This window comes from Pleurodeles waltl, chromosome 9 (genome assembly GCF_031143425.1).
Source record: "Pleurodeles waltl isolate 20211129_DDA chromosome 9, aPleWal1.hap1.20221129, whole genome shotgun sequence".
Lineage (NCBI taxonomy): Eukaryota > Metazoa > Chordata > Amphibia > Caudata > Salamandridae > Pleurodeles > Pleurodeles waltl.
In genome coordinates this window covers 386,575,620-386,591,720 of record NC_090448.1, presented here as the reverse complement: position 1 = coordinate 386,591,720, position 16,101 = coordinate 386,575,620, and the positions used below count along the sequence as shown (strand labels likewise).

Sequence of the window (16,101 nt, the reverse complement as noted above, 5' to 3'; positions counted from 1 at the left end):
CATTCGCTCGCTGGTGAATCATTTTGAACATTGTAGTATTTTTTCAGAGGTATAAGTATGTAGCAATTTAAATGGCTCAAGGATACAATTCCTTATTTTCAATTTCACTGCAAACGAAGCTCTCCTGAAAGCAAGTCAACAATTCAAGCCTTGGACATTGCTTGTCATAAATTACAAGGCAATTTATATACCAGAGCCTGTTTAAAATGTACTTAAAGAATCCATTGCATACAGCCCTATTGACATGCTAGACATGCTAGAAAATTTGACTTCAGAATAGTTGTGTGACTTAACTCTATACATCCTCCACTTAATGCTGCTACGATTGAGAGTTCTCAAGAAATGTGAGGTACTGGTGCACAAAGATAATTATTTTCTGTTACGTCAAGACAAAAATCTAAATCCTTACCTTTTTTTATCTTCAAAGTTATGTTTTTTTATTCCTGACCCAGAATAATGCCTGAAGGATATCTTGCAGTTTGCACTCAGTGAAGAGCTAAGTGGGTTCTAGCATTATTATGGTATGCATTGTACATGTCATTCTTCCACATCAGAAAGAAAGGTGTCTCTTTTGTGTATATTATTTTTTAAAACTGTAGAATTGGAGAGAGCGACTTTTCTTCACCCATGAGAAGTCATAGCCAGGAATGTAAAGTTGTCAGTGGAAAGGATGTCTGTAGAGAGGTACAACTCTGCTCTTTAATCAGGGTACATGCTTCACCCACTCGTGGACTCAACCCTTAGCTATAGCCTCTTTTCCATTGTCACTTCCAAGTTCAATGTGCAACTAAGGCCAAGTCTGCCGTAAGGAAACCCAAGTAAATAAAAGAAAACAAGCACTACCTTTGCCCATGTCGCCTCTTAACTTTCACTATGCACCTCATCTTCAGCCACCTTTTACCCAGCTCTTTCACACTCTTCTTTAATGCCCGTTTCCAAATGGTAATGCTTTTGTAATTTGGTATTGTCTGGCACAATTACTTTTGGACTACTGAGGCGCAGTTCTCTGTGACCACATGTAAGGACTGAAAGAGCTCTTGCAGTCTCACTGCATGGAGCTGATGTGAGGATTTTTGTAGCTTTAGACCAGCAAAAATGGTATTTTGCAACGTAGTATTGTCTTTCTGTAGAAACAACCTTGGTGGCTCCAGGAAGCCAGAGGTGAAGGTCTGCTTGAACAGCTTGAGACAAAGGCTAATGCATGTCCCTTCTGTCCTCCTGCAGTAAGGACCACAATACCAGTGTTGACTGATATCTTCCATACTTCTTTGCCATGCTGGCAGTGTTCCAACTTTTTAGATGACCAAAATAATAAAAAGCCTCAATTAAGATGAGTTTCGGAGGTAGGGGACAAAGCATTCTCTGAGTGCTTACAGACCACTATGAGCTGCAGGCTCCATACCTCGCCAGCTTGGGACCCCCCACAGGCTGTTACATTTTAGTTAAGAGCTGAAATGCCTTGACTTCAGCCCTGCGCCAACCTTGCAATATTTTAATGGAACATTCGCTGGTGGATATTTTCCTCATTCCTGTGCATCTACAGGTGATTGAATCTTAGTACAGTATGGTTTTGTTTTCACTCAGTTTGCTCAAAATGTATTTTTTTTAAAATATAGACTAATGTATGTTAATCAGATGTTACTTGTCTCGTTTTAGCTTCTGAAATTTGTTCCAGAAAAAAGCGACATTGATTTGCTGGAAGAGCATAAGCATGAACTAGACCGAATGGCCAAAGCTGATAGATTCCTTTATGAAATGAGCAGGTAAGGATTAATATGTTACTAAGAATCTATAGAAACCTAAACACAATGTGTGTACATGGAGCCTTAATTTGTGTCAGAGGTTCATAATTGATGATCCATGCCTTACAGATTCACGTATAGAATATCCTACCTCTTGAGTAGATTTGAAAAATTGCAAAAGCTGTTCTCATAATTTAACCATCCGAGTGTTAAGTTGAGCACTATGGGCCTTATTTAGAGTTTGGCGGAGGGAGTTACTCCGTCACAAACATGATGGATATCCCATCTGCTGTATTAAGATTCCATTATTTCCAATATATATCGGTCACGTTTGTGATGGAGTGACCCATCCGCCATACTCTAAATCAGGCCCTATATTACGTGTTCCATTGACCTTGTCATTTTTTGCGTTCCAATTTAAGAAGTATCCTTATACTTAAAAAAATAAAAAATAAATAAAAAAAGTTCATTCCCAAATGTTACTTTACGTTTTTTTCCCCATTGTTTGATTCATAGTTCATTATTGTCCTGTTGTAAGAGTTTAGATAAACCTTGTCAATTAAAATAAATTACATTTCAATAATTCTCAAATACAATGCATGGCACTGATGCCACTTGACTTGCTAGGTTTACAGCGCCCCCCCCCCCCCCCCACCCCCCATCCCCCCTGCAAACAAATACCTTTTTTGTGGCCACAACTCTGATGAGTGGCTGTTCACATAAAGCATCGCATGCGTAGAGCGGATCTTCAGATTCATGTGTGAGGATTCAGTCTTTCTCATACATGTGTGATTGTGTGGAACTTCTCCAGCTGCTGTGATAGGCACAGAAATCTGAATAAATGTCTTCATATGTGTTCTAGTTGGTGGGTTCCATGGATGCCCAACACTTCCCGGTGCCTAATACTCAGTATCGTTAACTTTCCTTCCTTTACGCATTTGTTTTAACAGCAAATGAGGAACTGGTCATACATTGCTGTTGAAAATTTAAACAACGTGGAAGAGATTTGTAATTTTGCACTGTGATTTTTTTTTTTTTTAACATTTATTTTGATTTCTTCTTTCTGTTATCTTAATAGATTTATTTAGTAACCGTATCAGAATGTTTTTTGATTTTCTATTCCAAGTTCTTCTTGGTCTGTATTTCTGCACTACAGACAGCAAAAATGAAAAGCAGTACTGTACATCTTTTCTCTGATATAGTTGGGCTTCCAATGCATTCTCAATATCCACTGTCCTCTGACTGGCACCTAATTTTTCTGACTGTCTCTCGACAACTTCTTGAGCTCTCAGAATGAGCCCTTGCTCTCGCAAAGTGTCCTTGAACCCACCAACATTGTTGTTGGGGAGCATTGTGGGATTACAGTTGAACTCATAATGAAGAAACTAGGTAGACACCCAGCAGAAAACGTTTGTAAATACACACTTCTGAACCTAATAGTTAGTTGGTGATTAATGCTCAACAGATCAGTCTAGAAGAGATTTGAGCTCCAAAACTGTTGTTGCATGTAACTGGCTTCTTGGTCAAAAGCAGAGCTCTGTGCCTTAGATTACACAGGAGAGAGAAGGTATTTCTCCTCTCCATGTGCTTTTAAAAGTTACACAAGCCTAGCAGTGACTGTGAACACAAATACAAGGAAAACAATTAAAAAGGTGCAATTTGAACTAAATGGATATTGCCTTTGTATTGACCAGGAACCATTATTAATACCTAGTCTCTCTCTCTACCATTGTGGACCCTGGAAGAGTCAAGGACTGTTGGCATTCAAAAGCTTGTGAAGTCTGCAGCAAAGTGTGAAGTTACAGCAAAAGTGTTTTAGTTCAGACCAGAACAAATATGTGCCTTACCATTTTCAAAAATGTTTAGTACAAAGCAGGATGAAACAATAAGTTCGATGGCATCTGTCGCTGTAGATACGCATGTTCTGCAATAGCTCGCCATCTGGTGTTGGGCCGGAGTGTTACAAGTTGTTTTTCTTCGAAGAAGTCTTTCGAGTCACGGGACCGAGTGACTCCTCCTTTTGTCTCCATTGCGCATGGGCGTTGACTCCATCTTCGATTGTTTTTTTTCCGCCATCGGGTTCGGACGTGTTCCTGTCGCTCCGAGTTTCGGAACGGAAAATTAGCTAATTTCGGAAGATTTTCGTCGGTATTGTTGCGTTCGGGATCGGCGTACTTAGATTCCACACCGCATCGAAGATCGAAGAGCTCCGGTGCCCTTCGGGGTAGTTTTTCGATCCTCCGTCGGGGCCTGGTCGGCCCGACCGCGTGCTGAAGAACGCCGATGGAACGGACCCCGTTTCGTTTCTGCCCCAAATGCCACAATAAATACCCCTACACAGACCAACACTTGGTCTGCAACCTGTGCCTGTCACCTGAGCACAGCGAAGACACCTGCGAGGCCTGTCGTGCGTTCCGGTCCCGAAAAACACTCCGAGACCGTCGAGCCAGAAGACTTCAAATGGCGTCCGCACCGACAGCCCAACGGGAGTTCGAGGAACAGGAAGAAGAAGGTACCTTCTCGATCCAAGACTCAGACTCCGAAGGATTCGACGATACACAAACCGTGAGTAAGACGTCGAAAACCACACAGAGAAACATTTACAAGGCCCAGGGGACGCCACTGCCACCAGGCCATGGCTCGACCCATAAATTCGGTGACCGACCGTCGGCACCGAAAAAGGCCAAAACAGTGCCGAGATCGTCCGACTCCGGTCGAGACACCGGCACGCAGCCTTCTCGGGACCGAGAAAGTGCTGGAGACAAGCCTCGACACCGAGATGCCGGTGTGGACACGGCTCGACGCCGAGACAGCGGCACCGAAACAGATCGACGCCGAGAGGTTTCGGCCCCGAAAAGGAAAAAAGTCACCTCGGAGCCGAAAAAACACGCAGACAAAGTTTCAACGCCGAAACAAACTGCAAGCGACCCAGCTTCAGGCTCTTATACAGAAGAGCACTCGCTAACCTCCCAAATGCAAAAGCATAGGTTTGAGGAAGAGCTACAAGCAACTGATGTGGACCATACGCAAAAGCGTATCTTCATTCAGCAGGGGACAGGAAAAATAAGCACCCTTCCCCCCATTAGGAGAAAGAGAAGGTTGGAGTTCCAGACGGAACAAGCACCACAACCAAAAGTGGTTAAAAGAATTACACCACCACCCTCTCCTCCGCCCGTGATTAACGTTTCACCAGCACAAACTCCATCTCACTCCCCAGCTCACACCACCATGAGCCAGGGTGACCAAGATCAGGACGCATGGGACCTATACGACGCCCCAGTGTCAGATAACAGCCCGGAGGCCTACCCTACAAAGCCATCTCCACCAGAACACAGCACCGCGTACTCTCAGGTGGTGGCTAGAGCAGCACAATTTCATAACGTAAGCCTCCACTCAGAACAGGTCGAGGATGATTTCTTGTTCAACACACTCTCCTCCACCCACAGCTCCTACCAAAGCCTGCCTATGCTCCCTGGTATGCTCCGGCACGCAAAAGACATATTTAAGGAGCCGGTCAAAAGTAGGGCAATCACACCAAGGGTGGAAAAGAAGTATAAGCCGCCTCCTACGGACCCGGTTTTCATCACTACACAGCTGCCACCAGACTCTGTTGTTGTAGGAGCAGCTAGGAAAAGGGCCAACTCTCACACATCTGGAGATGCACCACCCCCAGATAAAGAAAGCCGCAAGTTCGATGCAGCTGGTAAAAGAGTCGCAGCACAAGCTGCAAACCAGTGGCGCATCGCGAACTCCCAGGCACTACTTGCGCGCTATGACAGAGCCCACTGGGACGAGATGCAACATCTCATTGAACATCTGCCCAAGGACTTCCAAAATAGGGCGAAACAAGTGGTTGAGGAGGGACAGACCATCTCCAACAACCAGATACGTTCCTCCATGGACGCTGCAGATACAGCTGCACGGACAATTAATACATCTGTAACTATCAGACGGCATGCATGGCTCCGAACGTCTGGATTTAAACCAGAGATTCAACAAGCAGTTCTCAATATGCCTTTTAATGAAAAAGAACTGTTCGGTCCAGAAGTGGACACAGCGATTGAGAAACTCAAAAAAGATACGGACACTGCCAAAGCCATGGGCGCACTCTACTCCCCGCAGAGCAGAGGGAATTACAGCACATTCCGTAAAACGCCCTTTCGAGGGGGGTTTCGGGGTCAAAGCACACAAGCCAGCACCTCACAAGCAACACCGTCCACTTACCAGGGACAGTATAGAGGAGGTTTTCGGGGACAATATAGAGGAGGGCAATTCCCTAGAAATAGAGGGAGATTTCAAAGCCCCAAAACCCCTACTACTAAACAATGACTCACATGTCACTCACCCCCTCCACACAACACCAGTGGGGGGAAGAATAGGTCATTATTACAAAGCATGGGAGGAAATCACTACAGACACTTGGGTTCTAGCAATTATCCAACATGGTTATTGCATAGAATTTCTACAATTCCCTCCAAACATACCACCAAAAGCACAAAATTTAACAACACACCATTCCAATCTCCTGGAGATAGAAGTGCAGGCACTATTGCAAAAGAATGCAATCGAATTAGTGCCAAACACACAAATAAACACAGGAGTTTACTCACTGTACTTTCTGATACCAAAGAAGGACAAAACGCTGAGACCAATCCTAGACCTCAGAGTAGTGAACACTTTCATCAAATCAGACCACTTCCACATGGTCACACTACAAGAAGTATTGCCATTGCTAAAACTACACGACTACATGGCAACTTTAGACCTCAAGGATGCTTATTTCCATATACCAATACACCCATCTCACAGGAAATACCTAAGGTTTGTATTCAAAGGAATACATTACCAATTCAAGGTACTGCCTTTCGGATTAACAACCGCACCAAGAGTCTTTACCAAATGTCTAGCGGTAGTCGCTGCACACATAAGAAGGCAGCAAATACATGTGTTCCCATATTTGGACGACTGGCTAATCAAGGCCCATTCGTTCATACAGTGCTCAAATCACACAAATCAGATCATACAAACCCTCTTCAAACTCGGGTTCACCGTCAATTTCACAAAATCCAAAATTCTGCCACGCAAGGTACAACAATACCTGGGAGCCATAATAGACACATCAAAGGGAGTAGCCACTCCAAGTCCACAAAGAATTCAAAATTTCAACACCATCATACAACGCATGTATCCAACACAAAAGATACAGGCAAAGATGGTATTACAACTCCTAGGCATGATGTCATCATGCATAGCCATTGTCCCAAACGCAAGACTGCACATGAGGCCCTTACAACAATGCCTAGCATCACAGTGGTCTCAAGCACAGGGTCACCTTCTAGATCTGGTGTTAATAGACCGCCAAACTTACCTCTCGCTTCTGTGGTGGAACAACATAAATTTAAACAAGGGGCGGCCTTTCCAAGACCCAGTGCCACAATACGTAATAACAGATGCTTCCATGACAGGGTGGGGAGCACACCTCGATCAACACAGCATACAAGGACAATGGAACGTACATCAAACAAAACTGCATATCAATCACCTAGAACTTCTAGCAGTTTTTCAAGCACTAAAAGCTTTCCAACCAATAATAGTTCACAAATACATTCTCGTCAAAACAGACATGACAACAATGTATTATCTAAACAAGCAGGGAGGGACGCACTCCACGCAGTTAAGCCTGCTAGCACAAAAAATTTGGCATTGGGCAATTCACAACCAAATTCGCCTAATTGCACAGTTTATACCAGGGATACAAAATCAACTCGCAGACAATCTCTCTCGAGATCACCAACAGGTCCACGAATGGGAAATTCACCCCCAAATTCTGAACACTTATTTCAAACTCTGGGGAACACCTCAGATAGACTTGTTTGCGACAAGGGAGAACGCAAAATGCCAAAACTTCGCATCCAGGTACCCACACAAACAATCCCAAGGCAATGCCCTATGGATGAACTGGTCAGGGATATTTGCTTACGCTTTTCCTCCTCTCCCTCTCCTTCCTTACCTGGTAAACAAACTCAGTCAAAGCAAACTCAAACTCATATTGATAGCACCAACTTGGGCAAGGCAACCCTGGTACACAACGCTGCTAGACCTATCAGTGGTACCCTGCATCAAATTGCCCAACAGGCCAGATCTGTTGACACAGCACAACCAAAAGATCAGACACCCAGATCCAGCATCGCTGAATCTAGCAATCTGGCTCCTGAAATCCTAGAATTCGGGCACTTACAACTTACCCAAGAATGTATGGAAGTCATAAAACAAGCAAGAAGGCCATCCACCAGGCACTGCTATGCAAGTAAATGGAAGAGGTTTGTTTGCTACTGCCATATTAATCAAATACAACCATTACACACAACTCCAGAACATGTAGTGGGTTACTTGCTTCACTTACAAAAATCTAACCTAGCTTTCTCTTCCATTAAGATTCACCTTGCAGCAATATCTGCATACCTGCAGACTACCTATTCAACTTCCCTATATAAAATACCAGTCATTAAAGCATTCATGGAGGGCCTTAGGAGAATTATACCACCAAGAACACCACCTGTTCCTTCATGGAACCTAAATGTTGTCCTAACTAGACTTATGGGTCCACCTTTTGAACCCATGCACTCCTGCGACATACAGTTCCTAACCTGGAAGGTGGCATTTCTCATCGCCATTACTTCCCTGAGAAGAGTAAGCGAGATTCAGGCGTTTACTATACAGGAACCTTTTATACAACTACACAAAAATAAAGTCGTCCTAAGGACCAATCCTAAATTTTTGCCAAAGGTTATTTCACCGTTCCATCTAAATCAAACAGTGGAACTTCCAGTGTTCTTTCCACAGCCAGATACCGTAGCTGAAAGGGCACTACATACATTAGATGTCAAAAGAGCATTAATGTATTACATTGACAGAACAAAAAACATCAGAAAGACTAAACAACTCTTTATTGCATTTCAAAAACCTCACGCAGGAAACCCAATTTCAAAACAAGGTATAGCCAGATGGATAGTTAAATGCATCCAAATCTGCTACCTTAAAGCTAAACGACAGCTGCCCATTACACCAAGGGCACACTCAACCAGAAAGAAAGGTGCTACCATGGCCTTTCTAGGAAACATCCCAATGCAAGAAATATGTAAGGCAGCCACATGGTCTACGCCTCACACATTCACCAAGCACTACTGTGTAGACGTGTTATCCGCACAACAAGCCACAGTAGGTCAAGCCGTATTAAGGACATTATTTCAGACTACTTCCACTCCTACAGGCTGATCCACCGCTTTTGGGGAAATAACTGCTTACTAGTCTATGCAGAACATGCGTATCTACAGCGACAGATGCCATCGAACTGAAAATGTCACTTACCCAGTGTACATCTGTTCGTGGCATCAGTCGCAGTAGATTCGCATGTGCCCACCCGCCTCCCCGGGAGCCTGTAGCAGTTTGGAAGTTACCTTCAATTATTTCTATATGTATCATCTCAACCTTAAATAGGTGCATACTTAGTCACTCCATTGCATGGGCACTATTACTACAATTCAACTCCTACCTCACCCTCTGCGGGGAAAAACAATCGAAGATGGAGTCAACGCCCATGCGCAATGGAGACAAAAGGAGGAGTCACTCGGTCCCGTGACTCGAAAGACTTCTTCGAAGAAAAACAACTTGTAACACTCCGGCCCAACACCAGATGGCGAGCTATTGCAGAACATGCGAATCTACTGCGACTGATGCCACGAACAGATGTACACTGGGTAAGTGACATTTTCAATATGAATAGGACCTGTTATTTTCCACATCATTTTAGTTATACAGTGCAAAGTAGTAAGTGAATAATGGGTTTATAAAATGACTGCCTATGTTGAAGGTAAAACACTTTGGCCCTCATTCCAAGATCAGTCGGCAACACAAGTAGGTGATATTGGGCCTTGAGCTACCATTTCTAAGCCAGTATCTTCACACCACTTACTGGCCATTGTAAGCAACTGGCCACAGAATAGGAGAATAACATGACATACCTGTAATTACCAAGTTTGTTACTATGTGCAATTCATGAACCCAGAATCTGTTTACTTAAACCAGGAGAACAATGTACAGGGAAACATATTTGTTGTCTTGCTGTGCATTATTGCACCTTGCAAAACGGAAAATCAAGTAGGCTGGTATCTTTCCCCAAGTACACCACTTAGCGTTATCCCTTAGGAGGGCCTTAGCAAGGCAAGAGCATGAACAGAGACTTAAAGCTGCAGATTCCTTACCATAGAATAATCTCCAGGCATCATACTGGATCCAGAAGTGTTTGAGCAGTACCCCTGCATACTGGTAGGTGACAGCATTTGGCTCGGTGGTGTGGCATCTGCAGTGACACTCATAGTACCTATTTAGGCAAAACCACAGCTCGCTGTCAGTTCTTTCCTTTCTTTGTCGGTGACCTGGTCACAGAGACTCTCATTCTTGTTTTTGACTGGCTTTTTTTTCGACATTGTCAACACCTTTTTGAGAGATTTTCTCTCCTGGGGTGACCGGGTGTCCCCTAAGAAACTGGCTGGTTGCAAGTCTTGTGGTGCCTTTCATAGGCAGATGTCTGTGACAGACCCACACTTGATATGCTTATGATGCTTGGAGAGAGGTTAGACTTAAAGACCTGCTGTGCCATGCATCCAAATGTGCTGAGGGAGCGATCCCTCAAACTCTTTGCTGCCCGATGTTGCACACAAGGTCCTGGACCATTCACAGAACCACACCCCTCTATGGTTGTCTCATTCGAAGTCGTTGAGCAAGTCTTGTAGGAGGCTTATACCCACATCTCCGTCCTGCCTGCCCACAGATTTAGCTGCAGCTCATGGTGTGCCAAGAGCACTTTCAGTTGGCTGTGCTCCCTTTGGTCTTATCACCGACCCTCGAGTGTTCACAAAAGTGATGGTGTAGGTTGCAGCTCATCTGCAGAGGTCAGGGATTGCAGTCTTTCCTTACCACAATGATTGGCTGTTGAAGGTGGCCTATCCCCAGGCATTCGTCACCCACCTTCAGACTACGATGAACCTTCTGTACTCACTGATGTTCACTAGCAACATGCCAAATTCACACCAGGCTCCTTCTCCGTTGCTCATTTTCATCGGAGCTGTTATGGGCACAGTGCAGTATCGAGCCTATCTACTTGAGCAACGAGTCCTGGATATTCAGGCCGATACTGATGTTTCAGCTTCTATCCTGGATTTCAGTGAGAATGACCCTGAGGTTGTTGGGCCGCCTGCATCCTGCTTGTAACTCAAGCCCATTGACATATGCGGGCTCTCCAGTGGGACCTGAAGTCCCAGTCTGCACAGCTTCAGAGGAATTTATCAGACATGGCCCACATCTGAGGCAAATGCGAAAGATCTGCAGTGGTGGATGACGAACTGTAGTTGGGTCAGTGGCAGACCCCTCTCTCTTCCCCAACCAGAGCTGACTGTAATGAAAGATGCGTCACCTCTGGGATCCGGTGGCCATCTGATAGAGGTGGAGATAAGAGGAGTCTGGTCTCTGGCGCATTCTGAGCTCCACATCAACCTGTTGGAATTGTGGGCTGTTCGCTTGGCGTTGAAATACTTTCTTATTTTGATCAGGGAAAGCTGGTGCAGGTGTTCAGGAACAACACCACCACCACCATGTTGTACTGCAACATACAGGTTAGGGTGAGGTCTTGAACCCTTTGTCAAGAGGCTCTGCATTTCTGGACATGACTGGAACGCCGGGGCATTTCCCAGGTGGTTCAACAGGGCAGACAAACTCAGCTGCAGATGCCTAGTGGATCACAAATGCTGTCTCCATCTGGAGGTGGTTCAAGGACACTCTTAGCAGTAGGGAGAGCCTTTGTTAGATCTGTTCGCCACAGCTGAGAACATGCAATGTTAGCAGTTTAGTGCTGTAGTTTCCATGGCGACTCTCGCTTCAATACTCATGAGTGGCGCTCTGGCCTCCAGTACCTCTTTTCACCAATATCACTCCTGCACAGAGTGCTCAAGAAGATCAGGAACGACCAGGCCAAAGTTATTCTTGTGGTTCCGGATTGGTCACAGAGAGTTTGGTATCCTGAGCAGTTGCGCATGACCATCGGTACTCCGATCAGGTTGCCTCTTCAAGAGGATCTTCTGTCGCAGCAACAGGGGAGGGTTCTGCATTTGAACCTGCACACACTTCAACTTAATGCGTGGAGATTGAGCAGTGACAGTTAATAGCTTTCAACATTCCTCTCGAACTCTGTGGTGTTACTCTGGAGCCTGGTGTCCCTCCACTAAGTCTGTATGTACCTGCTGTTGGGATACGTTTGTGACATTGTGTGTTTCCCACATCAACTCTCTTTCTGCACCTCTTCCCAAGGTTCTTCTGTTTGCGCTATTGTAGGCCAAGTACGTCTGTGCACGGGCACAGTTAAAGGTTATTTATCAGCCGTTCCAGCATTTTTGCAGTTGACAGACCAGCCTTTTTTATTTGTCACCTTTTGTGGCTAGCTTTCTTAAATGCTTGAAAGACATATTTCCCCAAGGCCATTCATCATGCATTCATCATGCCCCAATGAGATCTAGATCATGATCTCACCTTTTTGATGTGTGCTCCCTATAAGCCCCTACCCAATTGCCCTCTTAGGCAATTGACCATCAAAACTGCCTTTCTAGTGGCCATAACATTAGCTGGTGGGGGATCAGTGAATTACAGGCAGTTTTGGCGCACCGTCCTTACACCAACTTCTACCCTGACAAGCTGCTCCTCCCGACATGTGACTCCTTCTTTCTGAAGGATGTGGCTCCCCTCCATGTAGGAAAGAACATCACCTTGCCTGTGTTCTTTGCTTTGCCTTCCCCGCCGAAGAGGAGGAGAGACTCCACTGTCTGGAACCAAAAAGAGTGTTGTCTTTCTGATTTGATCGTGTGAAACAGTTCCGGGTGTATGATCCAATCTTCTGGGGATACATAGAAACTAAGAAAGGGAAGGCTGTGCCGAAACGGACCATTTCAATATGGATAGTGCTTTGCATCAAAATCTGCTTTGCATTAGCAAAGAAGCAACCCCCTGAGGGTTTGTGTGCTCATTCCAATAGAGCTAATGCTTTGACCACTGAGTTAGCTTTCGGAGTACCTGTCCTGGATATCTGTCAGGCAGCAATGTCTTTGCACACTTTTACCAAACACTGATGTCTGAACTGTCTGGTCCGTCGTGACAGGCACTTCGCCCATTCTTTCTTGTGGTATGATTTGATATGAAATCGGCTTTACAGACCTACTTCCAGGGAGGCATTGCTTGGGTATGTATTCTAAGATAAGGAATCTGTGGCTGAAAGCCTTTGTTCGATGAACATGTTACTCATCTTCTGTAAAGCCTTATCTGGTAGAGGCTCTATCTAGCCGCAGAGTCCTTACCGACCCTCCCATCTTACCCTCACTCTGCAAGCTGATTGTAGTGTAAGGGAAACCCTTCTGAGGGCCTCAGTTTTTCACACCAGTAGTTAGTTCTCATCATGGCTCCATACTCCTGGCGCGGAAAGTTGTGAAAGTAACTGATGTCAACCCGGCAAGGTTGCGCCTGTATAGGTACTGCGCACTTCACTTCTGGCATGGAAGACGCTGCCGACGCAGAGCTGAACTATGCCACCTATTGGCGTGCAGGTGTAATGCCCAAAAACTACAGGATCAAGTCTGATGCCTGGGGATTATTCTAAGGTAAGGAATATGAGGATATAGAGTCAATACCAGATAAGGTGTTACCGAATGGCAACAGCTTGTTCTTTTGGAATGACCTGAAAATAGAGTGATTGTTTGGAATGACAGTTCACTTATTGAGAACAAATGCCAGATGTCAAGTGTTTATCTGATTGCTTTTGTCTTTCCTTGATCAGTACTATTATTTACATTAATTTGAAAGGCAACAGCTAAGAATATTGCTGAGTAGCTTAGGTGTCACCAGTGAAGAATGAATTCATATATTGAAGTTACTCCTTATTCATTGTTCTCTCAAGGGCAGTTAGTTGTATGCAAGGATCGTTGGGCCATTTGGCACCTAGTACTGTGCATCTGTTTTATGATCTTGTTGCCTAATTCCAATACTGGTTGAGCCCTAGTTTCCATAAAAGCCTGAAGACAAGTTGCACATGACCAAGTATATATTTTTATAATTAATCTGTTACAGCATTGTATCATCACAGTTTTTATTTGTGATATCTAGCCAGACAATGCAACAACGTTACTTTGATGGCTTCACTGGAATTATGCAGCAGGGGAAGGCCATATTTTGTGGCACAGTTGAGTAAATTATGCAGCAAGAAAAGGCAATTAGCAGCACAATGCAACATGCATATTTTTTGATAGTATTACTTCACTACTTTTGTCATTTTTTAACCTTGTCAACACTGAGCATTGGATGCACCTCATTAACCCGAACCCACTTCACGATGGGTCATTTGAAACTAGAGCTCCACTACGGACTCTCCAAAATATATATATATATATATATTAATCCACATAAAGATTGCTCACAGCCGGACTCCAAGCGGTCCTAGAGGGGTGGTGCGTTACAACCGGCAGAGCACTCTGGTTAATTGTCATAAATCCAAACTCTCCAAAGAGAAAACGCACGCTCAGGAATTCAAAAGCAGAAGTGTTTATTCAACACACAACACGTTTCGGCTGACAAGCAGCCTTGATCACGTGTATAGTTTAACCCATATGCATCCCTTTAAATACCATTTTAACATCACCATAGAAACGGGACATGGGGCCAGATGTAGCAAAAATAAAAATTTCGACTCGCATTTTGCGAGTTGATGCGACTCGCAAAATGCGACTCGCAAATTGGAATGCCAGAAAAAAAAGCGATCCGATTTTGCGACTCGAAGCCGGACTCGCAACGCTGTGTGCGAGTCCGCAGTTTGCGAGGTCGCTGTTTGCGAGTGTGCAAAAACGAACTCACAATTAGCGAGTGGGTGTCGCAAATTGCGAATACCTTCAAAATTGCTTGCAGATGCAGCAGAACACTCCAGAAAGCATACCAGAACACTCTGGAAACACTTCCTGGCACATGATGATGGCATCACAGCCAGGAAGTTAACAAATACACCTGGGAGGAGGGCTCAACAGTGAGCAGTGTCTCTGCCACTCACAGTAGGGTGCTGAGGAGTGGTTGGCACAGCACCATGGATGCAGCAGGGACCAGCCAGGCTGGCAGGAGGGGCAGGAGATCATAGATAACAGCCAGGACAGATTAATGTGGCACATGGCGTTAATGTGCCACATGACTGGTTGGCATTTTCCTGCCCATGGACAAATTCAACTTGTATACAGGGAGTGCAGAATTATTAGGCAAATGAGTATTTTGACCACATCATCCTCTTTATGCATGTTGTCTTACTCCAAGCTGTATAGGCTCGAAAGCCTACTACCAATTAAGCATATTAGGTGATGTGCATCTCTGTAATGAGAAGGGGTGTGGTCTAATGACATCAACACCCTATATCAGGTGTGCATAATTATTAGGCAACTTCCTTTCCTTTGGCAAAATGGGTCAAAAGAAGGACTTGACAGGCTCAGAAAAGTCAAAAATAGTGAGATATCTTGCAGAGGGATGCAGCACTCTTAAAATTGCAAAGCTTCTGAAGCGTGATCATCGAACAATCAAGCGTTTCATTCAAAATAGTCAACAGGGTCGCAAGAAGCGTGTGGAAAAACCAAGGCGCAAAATAACTGCCCATGAACTGAGAAAAGTCAAGCGTGCAGCTGCCACGATGCCACTTGCCACCAGTTTGGCCATATCTCAGAGCTGCAACATCACTGGAGTGCCCAAAAGCACAAGGTGTGCAATACTCAGAGACATGGCCAAGGTAAGAAAGGCTGAAAGACGACCACCACTGAACAAGACACACAAGCTGAAACGTCAAGACTGGGCCAAGAAATATCTCAAGACTGATTTTTCAAAGGTTTTATGGACTGATGAAATGAGAGTGAGTCTTGATGGGCCAGATGGATGGGCCCGTGGCTGGATTGGTAAAGGGCAGAGAGCTCCAGTCCGACTCAGACGCCAGCAAGGTGGAGGTGGAGTACTGGTATCATCAAGGGCCTTTTCGGGTTGAGGATGGAGTCAAGCTCAACTCCCAGTCCTACTGCCAGTTCCTGGAAGACACCTTCTTCAAGCAGTGGTACAGGAAGAAGTCTGCATCCTTCAAGAAAAACATGATTTTCATGCAGGACAATGCTCCATCACACGCGTCCAAGTACTCCACAGCGTGGCTGGCAAGAAAGGGTATAAAAGAAGGAAATCTAATGACATGGCCTCCTTGTTCACCTGATCTGAACCCCATTGAGAACCTGTGGTCCATCATCAAATGTGA

At 44.8% G+C, this 16,101-nt stretch overlaps 1 protein-coding gene across 4 annotated transcripts in view; it reads left to right on the top strand.

Moving 5' to 3' along the window:
* The window catches only part of DAAM1 (dishevelled associated activator of morphogenesis 1), a 633,974-nt gene that overhangs the window by 516,844 nt on the left and 101,029 nt on the right, over positions 1 to 16,101 (top strand). For all 4 annotated transcript variants that reach the window (XM_069207027.1, XM_069207028.1, XM_069207029.1 and 1 more), the window contains one exon: positions 1,657 to 1,763. In XM_069207027.1, the coding sequence (XP_069063128.1) occupies positions 1,657 to 1,763 (107 nt within the window). The remainder of the gene's footprint in view (positions 1 to 1,656; positions 1,764 to 16,101) is intronic.